At 39.2% G+C, this 26,470-nt stretch overlaps 1 protein-coding gene across 1 annotated transcript in view; it reads right to left on the reverse strand.

The window, feature by feature from the left end:
* Nucleotides 1-598: 598 nt before the first annotated feature.
* Nucleotides 599-26,470, reverse strand: part of LOC134842127 (cullin-2-like) — a 170,277-nt gene continuing 144,405 nt past the window's right edge. Inside the window, exons 2-7 of the mRNA XM_063858325.1 lie at nucleotides 12,431-12,679; nucleotides 4,844-5,015; nucleotides 3,633-3,852; nucleotides 2,431-3,205; nucleotides 1,423-1,891; nucleotides 599-1,170 (exon numbers count right to left, since the gene is read on the reverse strand). Coding sequence (XP_063714395.1) covers nucleotides 788-1,170; nucleotides 1,423-1,891; nucleotides 2,431-3,205; nucleotides 3,633-3,852; nucleotides 4,844-5,015; nucleotides 12,431-12,670 — 2,259 coding nt within the window. The 5' untranslated portion in view covers nucleotides 12,671-12,679 and the 3' untranslated portion in view covers nucleotides 599-787. The remainder of the gene's footprint in view (nucleotides 1,171-1,422; nucleotides 1,892-2,430; nucleotides 3,206-3,632; nucleotides 3,853-4,843; nucleotides 5,016-12,430; nucleotides 12,680-26,470) is intronic.

A 26,470-nucleotide genomic window follows, 5' to 3' on the forward strand; every position in this document is an offset into this window, starting at 1 on the left:
AGCCACAAATAATTTCATAACACCAGCTTTGCATGTATAAACACAAAGGTAAGGCTGCACTTCAAAATCACAGGCAAAAAAAGCCGAAGAAGCTCTTAAACTGCAAAGCAAAAATGAAAAACAGAAACTTTTGCATCTTTTCCCTTTTTGCTAGTTATGGCGTATTTATTTCTCCTCGTAAAAAAATATTTAGAAAAATAAGCTACAAAAGCCAACCCCTTCAAACAAAAAAATTAGTATGAACGAGAAGTTTTTAAAAGAAAATTACAAGATAAAACAAAAATCGCTTCTTTCATCGACACTTGAAACAGCACATTTCAGGTCCAATCAAATTGTTACATCATTGTATCAAAATATAGTAATTGAAGCAACAAAAACTTGTGCCTGACAAATATTTTTTCCTTAGAGCTTAAATTTCTGTTATTTTTGCGCAGATTTGCTTTAATCAAAGTCACGAAAATTGCTTTGGGCGCTTTATTTTTAAATACACGCGAAAAGACGAAATGGTATCATTAATGAAATTGTCTAATTTAGAGAGTAAATTTTATTTTCTCATTCAGCTTTCCTCGGGAATACTTAAGAGGTAAAATAAAAACTCTTCGATTCAAAACCTTAAAATTTGGCTTGATAATTTCACAAAAAAGTCAGAATTGACATAAACTATTGCATACGGTAAGAGAAGAGGAGAATAATTTGCTAATTTACCTAATGCCAGATGGTGGCAGACGCATTTACACATAGTTAATCAATCAAAACGGCTGGTAGCTAAAATGGAGGAGCGGGGGCACTATGCTACGTATTCGTAAACATCATTGATAGTTGAACTCCTTTCCAAATATGCTTTCTCAATCAAACCCTCAACTGCTCGTTTGATGTTTGCGAAGTTGGGCTGGAATCTTCCAGCCGATTGTTTCACCACCTCCTGGACCAACTCATTGTGTTTCATCGTCTTGCGACTCTTCATGATTCTCACAATTGCCGCCTGGAGGAACATGCGTCTGTCCTCCTCGACTGAACTCCGTGCATGTTGGATCTCCTTTTCCGTCTCTCTCTGAATCGCCAAACTCAGTTTGAACTTGACTAGTTTGTTGCTGAAGTCTTCGTTGATGCGAACTACAGATGCTTCCGTGAACTCATTATTAGGTGACGTCACTGACAATATTTTGGCACCTGAAACGAAAAAATCGATTCATTACTTAGAGCGTGAATAAACCAGCCGAAGTATAATTATCAGCCCAAAATGCACACACAACTATAAACAGCTAAAAATTACGCCAAAGAGTATATAAACCCATGCGTGAAACAAACATAAAATTTTTCTGAAGGCGCCCAAAAAATCGATCTAATCAGATTTCAGATTTCTAGATGGAATTTTTTTAGAATTTAAAAAAATATATACATTTTTTGCTTTACTTCTCTTACCTGCTGTGCTCATGGAGTCCACCACTTTCTGTATATTCTCGTGTGAGATGTCTGTGGCCAGTCCTATTTCGCCGGCTGTGAGGGCGCTGTTGCGGTTGAACAGACTCAGCACCGCGAACTGATAAGTGGACATATTAACAATGTATGTCTTCTTGAAGCCTCGCATGGTTATGTCGCCAGAGCTCAGATGGTGGAGCCAAAATAACCTCCGGCCAGTGAATTTATCGTCATAGAATTCTTTGAACAGGTTCACAAATTTCTGGATATCTTCTGGAATCCGCACAGAAATAGCCGGAGTCTGGTTGAGGGGCCAGAAGCCTGCGGATAATACATGGATGTGGAAAGGAGTGAGAGCTGTGAGCTGCTTCTGGGTGAGATAGTCTGCGAACTTCTGATTCAGATCTGAGCTGATGCCAATGTCAGTAAACATCCTGTTGAGTTTGTTGATAAACTCAAAGCCACACGCATTCTAAACAAACGGACCAAATCACTGCAAGCTTTTCAATCCAGAAAAACTATGGGATTAAGAATACGCTCATCAAAGAGCAGAATGTGAGTTGAAGATCGTTTGTACAATGTTGCAGATCTGCAGTTAGCAGTTGCACATCTGCAGTTAGCAGTTTGTACATTGTTGCACATCTTTATCTGTTTCTCCTAATCACTTCATTTATTTATTCAAAATATTGCCAAAGCCAAATCAGCTATCATGAAAACCGGAGAGACATGAAATATTGAAAAATGAATGTGCAACAAGTTTCAGCAAATTTCACCCCAAGAGTTTATTTGAATAATTATTCTTCGAGTTTTCAAGTTTTAGTTCTTTTAAGACTATTCTAAAATAGCTTTGCTGTTATAAATTACAATAAACATGTCGGTATGATAAAAAAACAATTCGAAACAAATTTTCTTTCATGAAATCCCCAAATTAACAATTTTTAGACAATTGTTATAAGCTAATTTACGCGGGAATGGAAACTAGCAACAGAACCAAGGAAGTTATGAACCCACCTTGAGTTGTTTAATCATGTACTCCTCAGTATCCATGGAAATGGACAGGTTCTGAATGAGTCTTCTGGCCAGATTCCTCTGGTAGAACTTCTGGAACATGTCTGGCTCCTCGATATACTTGAGCACAGTCACTGCCATCGCCAACTTCTCATCAACTTCACACTCTGATATTTTGTTTCTTTTCAGAAGAAAGTCACAGTACTTAGCCAGCAACTCACTTGATCTAGACTGCTTTGAATTTTCGTCTTTAAAGTTCACAATAACCATGAAAGCCTTGTCCAGTGACGATGAAAACTGCTGGTCTGAATCTAGGTACTCCTTGATTAGGGCTGAGAAATGTGAGTGTACTTTAAGAACAGACTCTACGAAGTTCTTCGCCAGCCAAGCATCGTTCTGTTCTTGGCCACTTTGCAGTAAAGTTTTCAACTCATCGAGTCCCCTTTCTTTTACAAACTGGTAGAACGCTTCATTCAGAGGCTCAATGGCCGATTTGTCAGGTTTGAATAGCTTGTACATATTTCTCAGGTCCGAACATCTTTCGTTTTTCAACACATCACTAATCTCAGACTGTAGAAAAGTGAGGTGTGCTTTGACCATCTGAGCACTGAGGCGTTCTAAAACCAAGACCACCGAGGACTTGTGTAAGTACTTCTGACATCGGCGCTGCTCGTCCGAGAGTCTGTCTAGCACCACCACCATGTACTCCGAGCAGGAATGAGTGGACAGTAGTTTGTTCGCATCTTCTCTGTAAAACTCCTCCGCTTCCTCCAAGTACCTTCAAGTTAAACTAAATCGTAATGAAGACATTCCAAAAATAAAACATACAATAACAAAAAATTATTAACAGTAAAATAGTTGAAACAGTTTAAAAAAATATTTTCCATTAAAGGGATATTAAGGCGTTGAATTTTTAAAGCACGCTTTGAAACATAACACGAATTCCAGATCGAAACTAGACGTGCATATATATCAACAATGCATTTTCAAGTCACAAAGATGAAGCGCTTCGCTGCTGCAAAACCTAGTTAAAACATCACTCCGCGAACGAATGAATATACTCAGCGCAATTAACACTGATTCCTCGTAACATGAAAAATGTTCAATTTTATTTCATCAGTATGATCAAAAAGACAGTCCTCGAAATATGAAAATTGTTCAAATTTGATCCGACCGCTCAATGGAAACAAAAAAATAGAGTCTACCTCTTTTCCACGTAAGTCTGGTATGTGCCGAGATGGAACTTCTCAGCTAGATAGGAGTCGACTAGGACGAATGACTGTATCACATCCCTTACCATGGACTCCCTCTGCATATTGCCCTCCCTCTCACTCTTGATCCTCTCCATGAGTATTCCTATGATCTGGCTAGACACTGTCTCCAACAGTCTGTGGCGCCACACGTCCAACGCCATCTCGCCTATCTCTAGTACAACACACATGTCAACTTTCATATCAAAAAGTCCTGCACCTGGTTAGTTCTCTGCCACTGCAACAACTGCAGACAATTCACTTTCTAACTGTCGTCACATTCCATATTTGCTGGGAGTAATCCCTTCATTTTTTGATGTAAAGCCTTTATAATAACAATAAAAAATGCAATACAGATGTTATAATAACAATAAAAAGAAAGAAACAATACAGAGATGAAAGCCTATACATATCTCCACCATGAACGATCATCGGGTCTTTTCGGTTACACGACGCAAATTTACCTTGTTGTTAATAGAGCTTTTTTTAATGCTAACTCAGATTTAACTTTTTTGGGCTTAATTTCAACCAATCAGATTTAAAACTATGATCCATTAACAGACTATTAACAGAAAAGAACCCCATCATCATCATGATATCTTTTCAACATCACTTGATGGTGAGTTAGAAAATAAAACACGAATACCCTGTAAATAAGCGGGTAACAGTACATTTTCCGACTATTCACTCCAAGCAAAATTAGTAACAAAGAATGGATTAAAAAACGACCATTTTTGAAGAAAACTGATAACCATTTCTTTCTTTAGCAAACATGTTTCGAAACATGTTTAATTTCCCTTTTCTATGTTGAACTGCTCTTACTATAATATGCATTATGATTCCTCTTGACTTGATTCCCCAAATTAAAAAAATATTCAAAGTGCCCGGGAAATGTTTTGGCGATGCAAATATGTCAAAAATAGATAAAATAGCACCATTATTTTTCCTTTGAAAAAAATATCCCTAAACTCAATTTCAAAGTTTGTGCCTTCGTGTTAGCCTCATTTTGACTTTTCTAAAACTACTTCAAGGAAAACGGAGACAGCATAAAAACAGTTGCCGATTTCTTGGTGCCGCTGAATTTCTTAAATTTGTATCGATCTATGACTAACACAACCATGACGTGGCCACAACTGGTCAAATAATTATGGTTGATTATGAATTACCTTTGTTGGGTTTCTCTCGATTGTACTCTATTCCATATCTGGACTCTGTGGCAGGGTTTCTGTTTGGGTGGATGTGCTGTTTGTTCATGTAGGTGTAGAATTGGTTCACATATTGAGATCCTCTGTAGAACTTGTCCCATTTATCTTGGTACATTGACAGTTTGTCTTCTGCCTACACAAAACCGACAACCCATTCATCTATCTAGACATTCAGTCAGTTGAAAAATTGTGAGCTAAATTTGTATGTGAAAACCAAAAAAATACACTAGTGGAACTACAAACATCGCCGTTTTTATGCAACAGTGGGACGATGAAAATTTAACAAAAATTCAATTCATTATATCAAATTTAAACTTGAACACTGAAGAAAAGCTGCACTTTTCAAACACAAGGAAAAAGGAAGCTATACAATAAAAGAAATAAGTATATAAGCTTTGAAAAATTTTACAATTTCCACCTCCAAGATTCAAATTCTCAATTTCCAGAGTATGAGCCTAATGTCTCCACAACTACGCCCTACGACCTATAAGTCGTCCAACGACCGGCCATAATTAAAGCGGATGAAACACAGGCTATTTAATTGCCAAATAGAATTAGAACCAGAGAAGCACACAGATATTGAAATTCCGTACTTTCGTCGAGCACTTATTTTTAAAATGTAGGTTGAATGAAGTCAACTCGTAAAATATCATAAACGCAAGCTTGTAAAAAAAACCAAAACTTACGACAAAAGTATCACAAAGTCATTTTAAAAACCGCTTTTAATTTGAAATTGAAAAGTTTGAAGAGAGAATGGTCAGAATCTGGAAAAACAATATTGCGCCTTAGCTAAGATGCAACGATGAACCATTAGCAGGGCAGAAACTGCTATGACTAATAATTCACTATTAGAAGCACTAGCATGAAATATAATGAACAGAATTTTACTCAAGCATTTGGCGAAATTTCTCTAAAAAAGCCTGATTTATTTCAAAAAAATTTTCCATAATTTTGAGTTTCACAATTTATACCACCTCAAAACTCAGGGAGCTTTCATTGTTAACAACTTTTGACAAAATAGTCAACATACAGTTGGCAAAGAGTCAAGACACGCAAACAAACAGAAAAAAATACTTACTATCATGAAAAAATCTTTCGAACTTCAAAGACAAAAATTAGATGCCCTTTAAACTTTTTGAATTTCTAGAAGAATTTATGATTGGCACCTTTTTGATAAATTAACTCAATTTGAGAAAACTGTATCAACCGTTAATTTTTTGCTGGGAAATCTGAAAATTAATTTCCTGTTTCGAAACTAGAAATTTTCTTGAAAAAAACGCCCGAATCAAACTTCCGAAAACGACCGAATCAGAAAAAAAAGATGAATCAAACTACTGCTCCTATTTTTGAATAAAACGAAAATTTTGCAGAAAAACCTTCCATAGCTTATTAGTTGAAAAGTCATTTCGTTAGCCAGACTCTCTCAAATTATTTTAAACAGAACTGCTCGTATTGGAGTAAAACCCTGAACTTTCTGATTGTATTTTGACATAGGAATTTTTTTTAAAAGCTTTTGTCATAGAAATTGTTCCCCCCCCCACCACACTGTTTAGTCCAAAATGATATATTCCGCAAATATAAGCTTATCAATTGGACGGAATATCAGAACCAATAGAGCAAATTTTTAGAATAGAGCAAATTTGCAGTTTTCAAATCCCTTAGCGTTACAAAAAATGATCGCAGGTTGAAAACCGTTTTAATTTAGAGCCAAGAAACCAAAATTTTGAATTGAAAAGCAATATTTTGGGTTAATAATTTTTAAAAAAATCTTATCAACAAATTTTCATATTTGTTCATAACAATTTTCCTCTTGATTTTTGCATCAAAAAATCTCATAACTACCGAAGCAAACACAAAATAAAACGGAAAAAATTCAGCAGAAAAAAATATATAATTAAAATAGTCAAGAACCACACCTACCAGCATCAAATAATGTTAGTATTCGCAAAGTGGCCACTAAGCCGACAAAACGTATGCAGACACTCATTGAGCCGAAAACTGAAACGCTTCAGAAAAATCTTTTCAAAAAGTCATTTTGATCGATTAAGTTTTAAAAATTTGAAGTTTTACACGACGAACAGCCTGAATCATTTTGAAAACAATAATCAATTTCTGTCCTTCAAGCGACACAAATTAAGTTGCATAAACCGATAAAATATAAGCTCAAATCATTTAGTTCGAAAAACTTTTAAGCGAAAAAAGTCAACAAAGATAACATACTAAGTCAACATTATTAGAGTGCAAATTACAGGAGTAAATCAACAGCCCTAACACAATGTAAATTGCCAACAACTCAAAAAATATCCGTGATGTGGCAACTAACCCGGCAAAACATAACTAGACAAACAAAAGTCCAAAAATTCAACTTTTACGGAAAAACTAATTTCAATTTCATTCATACTGAAAAAAATAAGGACAGGCTTTTGATCTCGCAAGTGTATAAAAGATCAACCAAAGTGCATATTGCAGTCTTGAAAATGATCAACTTTGGGTTAAATTAACGTCTTAACCCTGAACAGACTCAACCCTGGTATTCAATTTGAACTTCAAAATGATTACGCATAAAAAATTTTCGAACCTGATTTGTACTTATTGTATTTATTAAATTTTTGTACCACAAATCACAATAGATATTTAGGTCAAAGTCGGTTAACAGTTTTGCCCATCTAGAAGCTTGATTTTAATAATAAAAAACAGAAGAAGCAGGTTTCGCATCACTCGCAAAACGAAAGGATGAGCAAGAATTTAGATAAAACATTATAGATTTGAAAAAACTTTCAATACGGAAAGTTAATACAATCTAGCCATTATCCAACGCCTATATTGCATAAAGTACTAAATATCACAATCGAAATTTAGTTTAAATATGGTTGACTGGTTTGCCCATCCAGAAGCTTCATTTTAATAATAAAAAACAGACGAAGCCGGCTTCGCATCACTCGCAAAACGAAAGGATGAGCAAGAATTTAGATAAAACATTATGGATATTGAAAAAACTTTCAATGCGGAAAGTTTATCCAATCTAGCCATTATCCAACGCCTATAATGCATGAAGGTTCAGTTCAAAAACTCAAATCAAACAAAAATAATATTGAAGAAAATAGAAAAAAAATTTTAGGCCGGTGTACTGGCATATATCTTAAAATTAACAAGAATAATCAAGAAAGCCTAGTTTTAAGAGAAAAGTTTATATTTTGCTTTCTTGCGAAAAGAAACAAACGTAGCCAAGAGACAAATTGAAAAGAGTCAATGGAAGCCAGCAAACAGGAAGAACAAAACAGCCTCGTTTTGTGAAAAAAAACTCAAACGAAAAAAAAGATGGCCTTACAACTCTTTAAATTTATTTTCAGAAAGTAAATTTTAATTCCACTGCGATGCCTAAAAAGTGAAACCCACTTTCGAAACTAGAAACTGATCAAGTTTTTCGTGACCTTTATACTTTTGCAGTTCGATATTGAAGTTTGCCTTGAACTATAAAAAATGAAGTGAACTTATAAAATCAAGCCAAGCTACGAAAAATTAAATTTGATCGTGAACAAAATTTAGGACTTTTCCAGGCAAAAAATCAAGACTTATCACGATTTGAATAAGAGTCTGAACTACGTTCCAAGACTACACGAAATGGCTTTGAAACAATTTTTGCTGCTATTCTACACTGTTTGCGCAATTTGGTTCTGACGTAGTCAATGTGTACAACTGAATTTAAAATATGATCTCTGTTCACTCCCGAATATTTCCATAACAACTCCGATGACAAGTTTTTATTTTGAAAAGAGATGGTATTGGCAGAAACGCTTCTTTTTGTTATATTTAATTGAATGGTTTTTTCCATGTTTAGGGAGTTTATTTGCTGAGAGCCATCGTGCTACTGCATAAAAATCGTCACTTGAAATTTCTATAGAACTGTCAAGGCACAAGACCGTGGTGGCATCTGAAATTAATTTCTGAGTTTTTGCATACATTTAATCGTTCATTAACATAAATGAAAACAAGAAATGGACCTAATATTGAAACAATTTGAACCTTGGGGTACTCAACTTGTCACCTTTTGATAATCAGAACAAATACTATTTATTTGAACACATAACTTGCAGCTTGTTAGATAGCTATTTATCCAATTATAGCAGGTATTGCTTATTCCGTAGTATGGAAGCTTTACCATTAAGATACTATGATCTATTGTATCAAATGCCTTTTTAAGCTTGAGAAAAATGCTAGGATTGAAATATCTGATTGGATTTTCGCATTTTTTCCAGTGATTTATGCAATGGCATCAATTTTACTGTGCTTATCCTATAGCCGAGATGTTTGTTATGAATGAATCTAAATTTTCAAGATATTCAAATATTCTATTAAACATAACTTACTTATTGAGGGCAGCAGCGCAATAGGCCGATAGTTATTCATTTCACTTTAAGAACCTTCGTTATGCATGGGTAAAATCTTTACTTTGTAAGTTCTGAAGGAAAAAATCTTGGTTAACTGAGTCATTGATAATTATTTGTATTACTAATGATGTTGTCTCGCAGCATGATTTGAACATTTTATTACTTATTTCCTCTACACCTGTAGACTATTTATTTTTTTATTTTTGAAATTATATCGATGACTTCATTTTCAGTGGCTGGGTATAAATAAATTTACATTAAGGGTTCAGGAATTCTGATTTTTAAGTTTTCTTTTGGTATATTTAAACTATATTTGCGAAAAAACTGTTACAATTTTTTCCGACGCTTCTTCCAAAACACCATTATTGCTGTTCATTTCGCTTATACAATTGCTATTTTTATGATTTCGAATGTTATCTTATCTGGTAGTAGTTCTATCTTGCATCCTTGCAAGGAATTAACTAAAAAAACGATCCAAGCCAGATTAAGTAATTTCTGATATTCTGGTTGGTAAGTTGCTAAATATTTCAAATTCATTCGACTGGATTGCATCTAAAATATCTTTACGTTGCTCTGTTTAACTTGGGTGTGTCTATATTAATATCTCAGATATAAAAACTGGACCTTTAAATGATTGTAAATATTCTAGCGTTTCATCTAAATTTTCAATGAACTGTAACTTTTCACTTTAGGAGTGAGATGTACGCTTACTTTTTGGGGCCTAGGAAATTAGACGATAAGCAAATTAGACGGATGCTACAAAAATGAAATTAGACGGAATTTATTTTTTACAGATCTGGCATTTTAGACGAAAGGGAAAAGGCCAACAAAATTTTTTCTTAAGAGTCAAGTTTCACAAATACAAAAAGAACATGAAATGTCAATACCTATCAAAACAATTAGTTTAAATGAACATAAAATGTCAAATCTGAATATTACAGGAGAGTTTTGAATTGAATAAATTATGCATGATTGACTTGTAAAGTTTTTGGCCACCGAAATTGAACTGTTTTCTACAAACAATTTGATTTTTCTGACGCAATTTGTGTGCAAACAAAGTTAATTTCTCTCACTTTCTTCTATTTTCTCACAATTGCAGTTTTGCAAAACCGTCTAATTTCCTTTTAAGTACCTCCGTCTAATTTGCTTATCGTCTAATTTATCAACCCCCTTACTTTTTATACCTTTTATCCTGTTCTAACATTAATCTTTCGTTAATAGATGCATTTAATTCTTGTATAATATTCACATCATTGTCACAATGAAAAAGAATGTCTCCTCCAAGGGAAGGTCGCGGTTTGGAGACATAGTTAAATCCAGCCATTGTATATGAGAATACTTTGTCAGTTTTATCTAGCCAAGTTTCTGTTACAATTATAATGTTCGGAGGCGACTCAAGTCTGTATACAAGCGCTTCTAACTCCTCGCTAGGTTTTTTTAGTGATCTTGAATTCACTGTAGTAGCACATTAATTGTTAGTTTATTTCTTATACCTAAATTCTGACTCGGAATATGCGCATTTATTTGCTAATTGAGACCAAAACAAAACTCAACATCACTTACTTAGTTGATATTTCGAGTGTCTTCCGCCTTCAAACAGTTTTGACTGAAAATTAGACCTCTTATTGAACAGTCCTCTTATTGAAGAAACTTGTGATGGTGACTGTACGATGAGTCCCAGGGTTTGAGTTAGTGGATTGAATAAAAGATAGGTGGCCTGGGTCAGTAGCAGGAGAAATAGTGGTTGTGGGGCGAGAGATATGTTGGGGGACGATGCTTATTGATATAAGCAAGCAAGTTTGGTAGGCCAGCAGGGTTAGTTGGTATTCAGTGTTTAGTGGGACGGGGGAGGGAGGAGGATGTTATTTCATAAGGAAAGGTAGCACCACGGTCAGCTTCTGGAATTCGGGGTTTCCAAAGGGAAGTGTGAGCGTTCAGGTCTCTGATATAAGTCCACTCGAGTCGACGAATGGGTGGTTAAGTAAGGCGGCGAAGCACTGGGGGCACAAGAATCTCGGTATAATTGCGTATGTTCGTGACTGAAATTTGCCGTCTTTGCTTTTTATGTTTATTGTTTGTGACTTAAGGGATGAGAGAGAGAAGAGGTGGTAGTTTCATAGGGGACGTCTTTGGAGATAACAAAAAGAAGGCCTCAACGTTCCTTTTCTAGGCCTTTGCGGAACTTTATAATTTCCGAGGCTCGGGTTTTTGTTGTTACAATTGCGCTTGTTTTCTTACCGAGCAATAATGTGCGATTCAGCAGATCGTTCTTTAATCTTAAAATCCTCAACTCACTTGCGAAGTCACGCCTCAAAAATAATTACAGACCCCAAGTACCACGAGAGCAAAAAACCATAGAAATAATAACAAATACCGAAGTCGAGCATAGCTCGCTCATGCCTTTAAATTTTACCAGCATAGGAGCAGCGCCAGGCTCAACAGAAAAGATTAAAAGGCTGATGTATAAACTCAGCGAAATAAGACATGAATCATAACAAAACACAATAATTTTTGTGAGAACAACACTAAGCATTGTATTACTGAGGAAAGCATTACTCATCATCCGGGGATTCCAGACAAAGAAAAATGCTATTCCAAAAAAGCTATTCTAGAGAATGTTAGGTTGCTATTCTAGAGGTTGGTCATCATACTTTGATCTTGGACTAAATTTGCTGCTTCGTTTTTGTTACAGATGCATTAGTATGGCTTAAACGAATGGTCCCTCCTAATTAACCAGACATTAGGTGAAGCATGTCGGTATTGAACTCATTCCGTTTTTTGAACTTTTTTAAATGTTAGCATCATAACACGCTTCATTCTTGACCCTGGATTCACTTAAATTATGCAACAAAAAAGCTGGGTGAAAAAAACTTTCGACACGTCCTGTTGAATCAAGAAAATAACAGCCTATCACTAAACCGAGAACTAATTTTTATAAAATTTAAGATTGAGACCGATTTTTGTGTTAACCACTACTGAAATGTAGCTGCTAAATCCTTTCAAATCGTAGATTGCAAATATTTGCTAGAAAATTTAATTCATATAAATTCTGATGAGAAGCAATTTGGTTTGGTTACACTCGAAATAAGATTCGCCAAATAAATTTAAAGATGAATTTTTGCTGATAATCTAGAACCAACTTGAAGTGAAATCTTACTACCTCCAGAATTTCTTCTTTGATCTGATCAACATGCGTCTCCATCAGAGTTTTTGTCTGGAAATAAGTTCTTTCGAACATAGTTTCACTGCCTGCGGCAGTACATAACGTATAGACTAGAGAAAAACTGTCGAGCCAGTCATTTCTCGATAAATTTTCACTATTGTTCATCAAAATATGAACAACTCGACTCACTTCCTTCCATTTTTCTTCAAAATTTACAACTTTTGGTTTCAGAGACATAACAAACTAAAAATAATAATAATTCATCTAAAAATTTCAAGTAGTTCTCATTTCCACAATTTTCTAAATTGTAATACAAGTCTTTCTCAATCAGATTATTGAAATTTCTGAAAGCACCATAGTAAAGGAGGCTAAAATAATTGTTAAGCAAACAATGCGTTTACCGCTAAGATATGACTTGATTTGATCTACAATTTGTAGATGTATTTAAATCAGGGGCAGATTTTGGGGAAAAGGGGGTACGCCTGTCTTCAGAATACGGTCCCATCATCTGACCCAAAAGATCCTCCTTTTGCTACTATTTTACGGGATCCCTTTTCGGCTGACCGACCCTTAAATGTTTCAAAAGGCGCCAATAAGCAAACAATGCGTTTAACACTAAGATATGACTTGATTGCGTTTAACTAATTAAATAGATAATGGATGAACATCTATTGCATCGTTTCATATAACGTTATGCCTGGAACGTCAGTTAGAACTCGACTAGCATCGAAGCAGCAGGAGTGCTGCACCATATGTAACATGTCGAAAGGGGAGAACTGGATCTTATGTGAGAGGTGTCAGAGATGGACACATAATACTTGCATGGGATATTCGAAGGATGAGTTCAAGTTTTTGGAGAGGGCAAATGTGACCTTTACATGTAACAGCTGTCTAGAGAGCCCTCAAATTGATGCAATTGATACAAAGGAATTGAGCAGGGATATCACGGAGCTCAAAGAGAGAGTGGAAAGTACTCGGACCATGGTGGAGGAAGTTCTCTCAGCAAACCGTAGCTAAGTGTAGCGATGCTGTTAACACGAAAATTGATTATGACCATGAGCTAAGGTTCAGTCGTATACCTGAATATAAGGAGGCGCAAAATGAAAGTACAGAAAAGGTTAATCTTTCAAAAGTTTTTGAGCATGATCAAAAACTGATACAAAGTGCTTTTGAAAACTTGGGATTAAACTCAATTGAAATTTCCTTTTCGGCGACTCGGAAAATTAGAACTTGGGAAAACTAGACCCAGGCAGATCCTTGTAAAGTTTCGTGACATTTTTACAGTAGAAAAAATACTCGCACGCGCCCCCAATTTAAAAATGTACGAACCGGAGTATATGGGAAACAAATACTCGATTTTTATTTCGAAATCTTTAAATAAAAAAGAGCATGCAAAAAAGCAATCATTATTGAATAACGCAGAGAGCTACTTAACGAAGGAACAGCGTACACTGATATCGAGATACGAAAAATCGTTTTATACTTGAAAAACAGGCCAGTTCACATTTCCAACAGACTAAACGATTCAAAAATCGAAATTTCAGCTATGTTTTACAATATCCGGAATCAGTTTAAAATATCAAGACGTCAAGAAATTTAAAACTTTTTAATAGCAAACCCATATAATTTTGTTTGCATAGCAGAGACTTGGTTAAAAAATGAACAGACGGATTCAGAGCTGTTTTTACCAGAATACCAATGTTTTCGCTCTAATCGTAAATCTCCATTGAAAACCACAGCCCATGGTGGTACCATGATATGCGTTAAATCAAGCTATAACTCCGAACAAGCTTTTTTCGATTATGACACAAACGGTTCTGCAGTTGCTTGTTACGTTAATATCAATCAAAAGAAAATTTTGATTATATGTTGCTATAACTCTCCGGCAAATAGTAAGTCTGCGTATACAAGTGAAGACCCAAAAAGACTTTTCAATCATACAAATCAGCTGACAAGAAATTGCGATGATATTATCATTTACAACGATTTCAATTTTTCCACGATTAACTGGCGTAGCTTATCTTCAGAAAATTTTTTGGAGTGTGCCAGTCGATCATATTTGAAATTTTGACCTTGAGAAATGGGAACGACGTAATTTTGGGGGTGAATGTAATTTTTCAAAAATTCGAATTGAGCCTGTCATGCTCAAATTTCTTGCGACAACTGAGAACCTCAGAAACGCAAGAACAGAACAACCGAATTGCAATTGTGGGAAAGTAGTTGAAAAAAACAGCGGGAAATTGCTATTCATAATTTCCAGACATAAAAATCACACGAGAGTAGAGCTGTCTTATCCTGAAATAGGAGACAGAACGATTACGAAAGAAGAGTATATTTATTCGAAGTGGACCAGAGTGAACCTTCGGTGGAAAGGTGGACAACCGAAGTCTCCCAATGATCCAACCCAAAATTTTATTTCTCAAGTGAAACTCATTTCCTTTGTTGGAAATTATTAAAAGCAAACTTCTCAAGTTTTTACAATTATGCTAGAGTCGCTAGTTAGTTTAGTTACTCCAATTCTCGAGTGTGCTGGTATGTGAGTACCCAATTTAGTTTTCTTGAGTGTGTTTTGTAATTGTTATGTTGAGATAAGGAGAGTTTTAGGTTGATCCATCTGAAATGGATCAAAGTTCCACTGTCTAATAAAAAAAAACCTTACGGACTGTTCCGACCCTGTTTTTAACGGCGTTCATGTGTTTTGGGTATTTTGAGACCTAAGTATGGGGACGTTCTTATTTTCTAGAGTGGGGGGGTATTTTGGTAGTGGCCTTTAAGCTGTAACGAGGGTTTTAGTCTCATGTCGCAAGTGAACCGAATTGGCTCCGACCGTTCGAGGTAGAAAAACACAAGAGATAGTGTCCCTGACTCTTGAGCCAATGGTTATAGGGCCTATTTTTCTTTAACCTCATATGTGACTTAAGTAGGCGACTGTTACATAGTGTTTTTATGGCGCTCATGGGTGTTTTAACGACATCATGACTACGGAGTCGAACCCACTCGACACAGCTCCGTTCTACATACCCATTCTAGAGTACCGGTGGTACGGTTCAGCGGGAACGTGTAAACTTTCCGGTTGTTCCGTGATAGATTTTTAAGAAAATCGAGAAAACTTCCTAGTACGCTTTCCGAACGAGGCCTAGCTAACCGAGTAAGGGTGGGGGGGGGGTAACTAGGGGGACTAAGAAACGAGCAAAAAGACAAAAAGCGAAACAAAAGTCGAAAAAAAAATAGAAAAAGTAACAAAAACCATAAAACAAAAAATGACAGTAACTTTGACACCAGATTAGTTGGATCAAACATTTATATTAATTAAATATTATACCCATACTGTTTTCATAAGACCGATCGTTTCGATCATTTCAGCAATTTAAAAATGTGCCCGAGTGTGGGGCGTTGTCAAGGGTTTTCGGATAGCGTGCAACTTAGCTGGACCATCAGGAGACTTGACTGGAAAAGGTGACCCAGCAAGTAGGAAAGTGGTTCGCAAGAAGAAAACCCGACAAGTGCTGGACGCGACAAGGGGACATCCAGCACCGACGGTACCGAGCAGAGAAGGCACACAGGGGTGTTTTGTTTGGTCAATCGACGAACCACAGGGACACTGGACTGGAAGAGGTGACCAGCCAAGTGGGAAAATGGTGCTGGAGAGAGGTGCTGGACGAGCCAAGCAAACAACCAGCACGGAATCAGAACAACCAGAGGGGGACACACAGAGGTGTTCTGGTTGGTCTATCGGGTATCGTTAGAATCCACATTACATTATAGGAGACAAGTGTAAAATTGGATAAGTGGAACTCCACTGTTTTGAGGAACGTTTTTATTTGAGCATAGCTTGAAAACAGGTTCTACGGTTTTCTCTCGAGAGGTTTAGCACCCAGCGCTTAATGTAATTTTCGGCTTACGAGGGGGGCTAAATAGGGGGGAGGTTAGAAGGGGGACTGGTTAGGTTAGAGGTCGGCGGTTGCAAATTGTAAAAAAGGGGGACACGTTAAAGTAACTATCAATCGATATCGTCGATTTAGTTACATTATAATTCTACACGCGTGAATTACAGAGAGAGGATATCCAAATTTCAGATCGAATTAAGGTAGGATCGGGTGAGGGGAACGGAGATACAGTTTTTGAAACCCGGAAGGAAAGTACCCTATAAGAACGTTAGTAGGGGGGAGGAAAACACGTGACAATCAGGTACCAGACATTTTTTCTACGAAAGGACGACATTGGTCACCTTTGATTTTAGGTGGGTTCAACTTTCTGTTTTTATAATTTTTTCTCGTTTGAGTTTTTACGTTTTCGGTACTAATATTATCGGTTTTGAACGAACAGGTGATCACAACACACCTGCGAACAAGTTGGATTTCAACATGCATCAGATTAACAAAGGGAGATAGATACAGGGGGGTTAGCATTTGAAACTTTTGGCCAGTAAGGGTGGGTTTTGGGGAAATTGTCATACTAGAGCTCAAGTGGTGGTACCAGGGATAGTGGTTCAAGAGTCCCAACAACGAAGAACAAGAAGTCAGGTTGTCCCAACACTAAAAAAGAAGGGGTCTTGGGACAGTGTGAAGTGTCCCAACACTGAAGTGACGAAGTCCTGGGACGGTACCAAGAAGTCTGGGGACAGTAAGGGAAAGTCTTGGGACAGTGCAGAAAAATCTTGGGACAGTACCAAGAAGCCTTGGGACAGTGCCGAAAAGTCTTGGGACAGTACCGAAAAGTCTTGGGAGGTACAGTACAGAAAAGTCTTGGGACATTACCAAAAAGTCTTGGGACGGTGCGGAAAAATCTTGGGACAGTACTGAAAGGTCTTGGGACAGGACGGAAAAGCCTTGGGACTGTACCAAGAGGTCTTGCGACGTGCGAAGAGTCCCGAAATCTGAGCGAAAAGGGTCTTGGGACAGTGCGAAGTAGCCCAACACTTGAGTGATAGGTCTTGGGACAGTGTGAAATATCCAAATACTTAAGTGAAGAATACAAAGAACCGGTCAGAACGATTAAATAAAGAAAAATCAAATCTTATAAGATCACAAATTGAAAGATTTTAACTTAAGAAAATTAGGAATAATTTTTAGAATTTTTATACTTAGAATAGAATTTTGTAAAGATTAATATTGTAAATAGAAAAAATTATAAATAAGAATCATGAGGCGAAGTAGGGTACCAATAGCAGAAAAAAGAGTTCTGAGTCAAAGACAAAACATAACTCATCGCAATGGAAAGCGATGCCGTCGGACCAAAAAGTAATGAGAAAGAACTGTTCGGTGAGCATGGTCAACACAAGAAGCGCAAAGGAAAGCAAGGAGGGACAAACGGTACCTGCTATAGAAATTGATCTTGAGACACCAGATCAGAGTGTTGATGAGGTGGAAAGGAAAACAACAGAGTCAACACCGATGCCGAATGTAGAGGAATAAGAAAAGAAGACGATAGAATTCTCGCCGATTGACATTGTAGTCGATACAACGAGCAACACGCCGGAAACGATAAAGGATGACTCTCAAACAAAAAGAACGTGGTTCACAGAGAGGATTGCAAGGATGGTCGGAATAGAACCATGAGAGAAGGAGGAAACAGCACCATAGACCGAGAAATGCAAGACATTTGGAACGGTTGCTGCAATAACAACAGAGGACAATCGAGACGATGATCAGGTCGAACTTGTAGCAACAGCTAGCTATGAGGCAACGGTTAGCAATGGGGCAACAGCTAACCAAGAGAAAACAACTCTTCTTGAACTAGGCGACTTGATGGCGAAGTTGGAACAAATCGACAAAAACTGAAGTGCAGTGAAGAGGATCAACAATTGCTAAAAAAGGAGATCAGATACAAAAAGAGCGAGACCCTGGACCATTGCTTCAATCTGGCGAAGGGAACTGAAGAGAGGCTACAACAAAGTCAGACAAGGTAGAGGCTACTGACAAGGAGAGAGAGAAAAATATCTAAAAAGACATGCAGGAAATGAAGCAACGGTATGACACTGTGAACAGTAAGTTAGGGAGCCTGGAAACGAAAATTGACACAAAGAGCAGAGACCAGGCTGAGAGTTCATGTGCCATACAGTTCAAACTGGATGCCATCTTGAGAAATTTTACATCACTAGACAAGCCGGTAACAGATCGAACGCAAGGCAACAGAGTCGATTTTGTGGAACCATAACGGAACAAGCTGGAATCAACACCGTTACCGTTACCCCGGGGTGCAGCGAGCATAGGACCAGGGGGGGCCAAGACAATTATGAAAAGTAGAACCTCAAATACGACAAATGGTCAGGGGATTCCACAACGAGCAACAATGTGGGCCCTGATGCCATGACGTGTGCCAGCACCTGGGAGATGATGAATAGGACATTGGAAGCGTTCGCTACAAGGAACACTGACTCGAGTGAAAGAGGAGGTGGCAAATCCAGTAAAACTTTCAAGAAGCCAAACGAATTTGAGGATGACTCAGATGGATGCATCGACACATGGGTAGAAGTCATGAGACTACATTTGGAACAAGACAACTTGAACGACGAGAGACAGGCCTGCACAGCGATACTCAGCAACTACGAAGGCATGGCGTTAAATTGTGTAGTTGCAAAGAAGGAAGAGGAACGTGACACTGCAGACAAGATCTCCGAGATATTGTTGAACCGATTCGGATCAGGAATGAAGGGTCACCAAGCTATGATGAGATTCGAAAAGAGAAGACAGAGGGATGATGAATCAATCGATCGGTTCCTGGATGATCTTGAGAGCTTGAGAAGAAGGAGTGATCCAGAAGAGTCAACAAACAGAAGGAACTTCAGCATCGCCTCGAAATTTATTGATGGTGTTAAAAGTGACGACTTGAGAACAATGTTGGCAACGTATTATACACTGTCGAAAGATAATGCACCGACTCCGGAAGAGATGCGGCAAAAATCAAGGGAGTACATGTTGATGAAACCAAAGAAGTACTCGTACTCAGAGAATAGGAACATGCAAGGGGGGGAGTCAACCACAGAGGTCGTCATGCTACAAGCCTAGAGATGATATGGACAAACGCAGGTCATGCGCAAATTGTTGACCAACGGATCATCACGTGGCGGATTGCACGACGTACAAGCAAGGCATGAAGAGTCTGGGAAATGCACTGAATGAGGAAGATATGAGCCAGACGGAGGAACATGAGTTCTACAGCGGCCTGATGATCAAGATAGGTGCGAGATGCTTCTTCTGCAATCAAGAGGGTCACTTCAGGATGGACTGTTCGTTGTTTTGGGAAGCAGTGAAGAACCAAAGTCACCGAAAACACAAGCTAAGCTAGCGCTGGCGGCGGTACAGATCACGAGGAATAGGCAAGCCGATTTTGAAACAAAAACTCGGAGGCACCGAGTGCGGAACTACCGACAAAAACGGTGAAGGCTGTAGCGCAAGTCAAGAATGCCATAGAAGCTGAGACCAGGAATTCTCTAGAAATTAACTATGAGAAAGCAGCTGCGGAGGCCATCAACAAAGTAAAACAAGACCTAGCAACAAAGGAGATCGAGCAACGACTAAAACAGGAGATCGAAAGGCAAAAGTTAAATGAGACATTAAGTAGGTCAGTGCCAATGCCAGAAGCAGAAGTGGGAGCGACAAAGAGTGGAAATTGTAACACTCTAAAAATGGTGACTGGAAAGCCATTCGGCATAACAAAAATCGGAGCCAGGATAAAGTCGATAATCATTGTGGGCAGTCATGTAACGAGAAACCTGAGTGAAGCAAGCGATCAGACGACAATGCATATTGATTTGTACGCAGATTACTTAAGTGCAAAAAGTCCGCAAACAATTTCTAGAGCCTTGAGGGCACTACTCACAAGAGGTGGTAGCAAATCAGTACGCGTCGAGAATAGGTACACGAAAGCCTATGGTCCTCATGAGGTGATGTTAAATATAGATGGAATAAACATCTACACGAAGACTATGATAACAAGCGACGAAGACCTAGCCGGACAGATCTACATGGGCAGGGAAGAACTGAAAGTGAGATCGATTGAACACTGTGCCATTTTGGAAGAGAATGCAATGCATATCGGGACAGAAGCGGACGTATCAGCACACGTGCTTGACATAAATGGTAAGAGGACTCAGTTACGCGGATTGCTGGACACGGGAGCGGTCTTGAGCGTTAAACCAATCGAAACTTGGGAGCAAATGGGCTTCAACAAAGACAATTTTATAGACTCGAGAATTCGGCTGTCAGCTGCAAATAAAGGGGAACTGCGGGTATTAGGCAGGACACCGATAATAGTCCTAAGCTTGGGGGAACGCAACCTGTGGATGAGCTTTCTTGTGGTGGAAAACCTAGATGAGTCTGACAAAATCATTTTAGGCAGGGACTTCATCAAAATATTCGACGTAACAATTGATCTAAACAATGCCATGTTCAGGATTCGAAATCCGGAAAGAAAGTACGTAATTAAACCGGTAAATTTCATAATGGCGAATAAAAATAAAGCACCGGTATTCTTGAGTAGGAGGATGAGATTGAAAGCAAACGAAGCTGCAATTGTAAGCTTGCGAATGAAAGTTTAAATTGAACTAAGTGACGACAAGCAAGTATGCATAGTTCTAAATCCAAATAATCAAAGCGCTGCTGTTTAAGGAAGATCCTTCTCGATAAATACGAGTGGTCTCTGTGTCAGTGTCTTGTTGAAGACTCTTGATATACCCATCACAATCCAGAGGGGAAGGAAACTGGGATACGCTTTACCTGTGAAAAATCGATATGAAATGACTGAAAATGTAAAAGAGAATGAAGTTCTTGATTGTCCCAATCATATGGACAAGATTTGTATCATGAGACGATTAAAGAAAATAAAAAATTCATCAGGTCTTGTGAAATCTCTTAAGTCAGAGACAGACGATGGAATTTCGAGCAGTTCGTATTTCCCAGAAAGACCCACACTAGAGGAAATGGAAATGGATAAACCAGTTTTACCTGAAATAGAGCACTTGAGGGGAAAGGTAACGGATGATCAGCTCGAGGCCATCAAGGACGTACTAGAGAGGAACGAGGACGTTTTTTCGAAACATAAGGCAGATATTGGATGTTGTAATTTTGTTGAACATGAAATAGAGCTTTAAGAGTCGGCGGTGCCGCACAGGGAGAGGGCGAGGCGTATGACCCCACACAAATCGGATGCATGTAGAAAAGAGATAGAGACCTTACTAGAGTATGATATGATAGAACGATCCAAATCATCGTGGGCGTGTGGAGTGGTGATGGCCAAAAAGAAAGGCGACCAATTGAGGTTTTCTTGTGACTTTCGATACCTGAACTCCGGCACGGTGAAGGATGCCTATCCCATACCTAGGATTGATGAGAGCCTCTCAAAGTTAGGGGACGCAAAATTTCTTACGACTCTTGATTTAGGATCAACCTTTTGGCAGGAACCACTGAAGAAGCAAGACAGGGATGAAACAGGGTTTGCTTGCGAGCTAGGGCTGTTTCAATGGAAGAGGATGCCCTTTGGACTTTGCAATTCCACGGCTACGTTTCAACGATTGATGGCACATGCATTGATAGGTGTAACGAAGAAATACAGCAACCTGGTAATGTGTTACGTGGATGACGTGGTAATTACGACACCGACACTAGAGGACCACATCGAGCGACTAGACGAGGTGTTCGCCTGCATGAAGAGATCGGGACTAAAATGCAAGCCATCAAAGTGCGAAATACTCAAGGACTCGATCAAATACCTGCGGAGGATGGTGGACAGACACGGCATCAGACCAGACCCAGATACAGTAGAAGCAGTTCTGACCTGTAAATGGCCAAAAAACGGAACATCAACTGATGAGCTTCTTGGGTTTTGCGAACTATTACAGGGAGTTCTTTAAGGGCTATGCGGACAAAGTGTACCCGATGCAACAAGCGATCAGACGACAATGCATATTGATTTGTACGCAGATTACTTAAGTGCAAAAAGTCCGCAAACAATTTCTAGAGCCTTGAGGGCACTACTCACAAGAGGTGGTAGCAAATCAGTACGCGTCGAGAATAGGTAAACGAAAGCCTATGGTCCTCATGAGGTGATGTTAAATATAGATGGAATAAACATCTACACGAAGACTATGATAACAAGCGACGAAGACCTAGCCGGACAGATCTACATGGGCAGGGAAGAACTGAAAGTGAGATCGATTGAACACTGTGCCATTTTGGAAGAGAATGCAATGCATATCGGGACAGAAGCGGACGTATTAGCACACGTGCTTGACATAAATGGTAAGAGGACTCAGTTACGCGGATTGCTGGACACGGGAGCGGTCTTGAGCGTTAAACCAATCGAAACTTGGGAGCAAATGGGCTTCAACAAAGACAATTTTATAGACTCGAGAATTCGGCTGTCAGCTGCAAATAAAGGGGAACTGCGGGTATTAGGCAGGACACCGATAATAGTCCTAAGCTTGGGCGAACGCAACCTGTGGATGAGCTTTCTTGTGGTGAAAAACCTAGATGAGTCTGACAAATTCATTTTAGGCAGGGAATTCATCAAAATATTCGACGTAACAATTGATCTAAACAATGCCATGTTCAGGATTCGAAATCCGGAAAGAAAGTACGTAATTAAACCGGTAAATTTCATAATGGCGAATAAAAATAAAGTACCGGTATTCTTGAGTAGGAGGATGAGATTGAAAGCAAACGAAGCTGCAATTGTAAGCTTGCGAATGAAAGTTTATATTGAACTAAGTGATGACAAGCAAGTATGCATAGTTCCAAATCCAAATAATCAAAGCGCTGCTGTTTAAGGAAGATCCTTCTCGATAAATACGAGTGGTCTCTGTGTCAGTGTCTTGTTGAACACTCTTGATATACCCATCACAATCCATAGGGGAAGGAAACTGGGATACGCTTTACCTGTGAAAAATCGATATGAAATGACTGAAAATGTAAAAGAGAATGAAGTTCTTGATTGTCCCAATCATATGGACAAGATTTGTATCATGAGACGATTAAAGAAAATAAAAAATTCATCAGGTCTTGTGAAATCTCTTAAGTCAGAGACAGACGATGGAATTTCGAGCAGTTCGTATTTCCCAGAAAGACCCACACTAGAGGAAATGGAAATGGATAAACCAGTTTTACCTGAAATAGAGCACTTGAGTGGAAAGGTAACGGATGATCAGCTCGAGGCCATCAAGGACGTACTAGAGAGGAACGAGGACGTTTTTTCGAAACATAAGGCAGATATTGGATGTTGTAATTTTGTTGAACATGAAATAGAGCTTTAAGAGTCGGCGGTGCCGCACAGGGAGAGGGCGAGGCGTATGACCCCACACAAATCGGATGCATGTAGAAAAGAGATAGAGACCTTACTAGAGTATGATATGATAGAACGATCCAAATCATCGTGGGCGTGTGGAGTGGTGATGGCCAAAAAGAAAGGCGACCAATTGAGGTTTTCTTGTGACTTTCGATACCTGAACTCCGTCACGGTGAAGGATGCCTATCCCATACCTAGGATTGATGAGAGCCTCTCAAAGTTAGGGGACGCAAAATTTCTTACGACTCTTGATTTAGGATCAACCTTTTGGCAGGAACCACTGAAGAAGCAAGACAGGGATGAAACAGGGTTTGCTTGCGAGCTAGGGCTGTTTCAATGGAAGAGGATGCCCTTTGGACTTTGCAATTCCACGGCTACGTTTCAACGATTGATGGCACATGCATTGATAGGTGTAACGAAGAAATACAGCAACCTGGTAATGTGTTACGTGGATGACGTGGTAATTACGACACCGACACTAGAGGACCACATCGAGCGACTAGACGAGGTGTTCGCCTGCATGAAGAGATCGGGACTAAAATGCAAGCCATCAAAGTGCGAAATACTCAAGGACTCGATCAAATACCTGCGGAGGATGGTGGACAGACACGGCATCAGACCAGACCCAGATACAGTAGAAGCAGTTCTGACCTGTAAATGGCCAAAAAACGGAACATCAACTGATGAGCTTCTTGGGTTTTGCGAACTATTACAGGGAGTTCTTTAAGGGCTATGCGGACAAAGTGTACCCGATGCAACAACTGATGAGACACAAGGGCAAGAAAATCACGTGGAACAATGCGGCAGAAGAGTCATTCCAGAGAATAAAAAAGGAGTTGTGTGAAGCACCGGTGCTAGGGATGCCAACGGAAAAAGGAATGTACATGCTTTCATTTTCATGCATCGGTAGTAGCGATTTCTGGCATTCTCCATCAAGAGCAGGAGTGGAATAGGAAAACAGTCTTGAGACCAATAGCATACGGGAGTAAAGTCTTGAGTGATACGGAGATGAAGTACGGGGCGCCCAAAGCAGAGATGTTCGCAGTGCTTAACTTTGTCGAAAAATACAGGGCATACCTAGGCAGCGAGCCGTTCAAGTTACGAGTCGACAACAGGGCACTCAGCTGGTTGAAAACGTACTCAATGAATCAAAGCTACATAGGGAGATGGATAGTTCGCCTGGATGGATAGAACATGATAATTGAGCATAGGACGAGAGACAAACACCAAAATGCCGATAGCTTGAGTAAGAAGACGGAATTCTACGAGAGACAGGAACAGAGGGAGGCGGATACGCCAGAAATCAAAGATGGCTTCTCCTTCATGGATAAGGAAACGTATGATAGTCTTCCACTCACGAGATGGCTCGACAAGTCTGGCAAACCCATAGAAGATCACCCCGAACTACCAAAGGAACGTCCAGAGAAAACAATCTTGAAAAGGACCCGAGGGATGCCAATGGTGATAATGCTCAAGTCAAAAACTGTGAGGGAGACACTCAAGGCAAAAGGCTATGATCTCAACCAAGTAGAAACGGGAAGAGCAGAGATAAATGAAGACTTGAGGAGATTACTCGAGAAACTGGCAGACGATAAACCTGTGGTACAAGAGAAGGGTGAAGAGGAACCAGAGGTCACGATATTGAGAAGAAATGAGGCGGATGGTAGCGAGGACTCCTCGAAAGAAAGAAAACCTGATGGAAAAGAAGTCGTGCAGTCATTGCTTGAGAGGATCTCGAGGACATACTTGAGCGGACTATGGCTAGGAAGAAGAAAGTAGCATTCAAGGAGGAGGCTGAACACCTGGGACTGAGTCAAGAGTCTGGGGAGTGGGACAATGCAGAGGAAGATGCTGAAGAAGAAAGTTTGTCCTGGGAGTGTGAAGAAAGGGATGAAGACTCAGAGAAAAGCAGCGATGACCAAGATAGTCTATGCATGATACTGGCAGAAGAGAAGATGAGGCACCGAGATAGTGAACTACAAACGGATCCCTCCTCAGAAACGTAAAATTTGGATCAGCATGAGGTGCGCGGAGGTGAAGAACTTGAAAGAATTGCAGTGTCAAGAAAACCGTTCAGGGAGCTATCATGCAACTCGAATTTCAGAACAAACCTGGTGCCAGAAGATGACAGGAAGATCTTGAGGAGGATAGTTTGCGTCAAGCTGAAAGATGACATCCAGTCCCGGAGAAATGAATGGTCAAATAATGGCACGAATGGAGCACGTCAAGCCGAGATATAGGCTGTCGGATCTGATAAGAGCCCAAAAGAATGACAAGATGACAAGCAACCTCTCCAAATGGATCCGGATGGGAGCCCAGGAGAAAGGAGAACTGGAAGAAGACAGCTACAAGATCTTGAGCCAGTTCTACAGGGAGAGGAAAGATTTGCTCTATCACACAGCTGATGGGGTGGTAGCATGCAGGAGAAAGGATGAGGAGAAGATACTACACAAGCATAATCTCATCATACTACCACGGTTGTACCAGACGGAGGTGTGATTCAGATCGCATGATCAAATGGGGCATCAGGGGATAGACAAAGTGCAACAGAGAAGACTGCACAGGTTTGACTGGCCGGGATTAAGAAAGGCCTGCGAGAGATGGGTGAACGCATGTCTGGCATGTCTACAGGTGAAAGAACCACGGAGGATGATGTTCCCACGCAAGTCCGTTGAGAGTTCGGAATACAACGAGGCTGTGCAGATAGACCATCAGAAGATATGCATGACAGAGTCGGGGTATAACCAGATACTGGTC

The sequence above is a fragment of the Symsagittifera roscoffensis genome, chromosome 3, assembly GCF_963678635.1.
Source record: "Symsagittifera roscoffensis chromosome 3, txSymRosc1.1, whole genome shotgun sequence".
Lineage (NCBI taxonomy): Eukaryota > Metazoa > Xenacoelomorpha > Acoela > Convolutidae > Symsagittifera > Symsagittifera roscoffensis.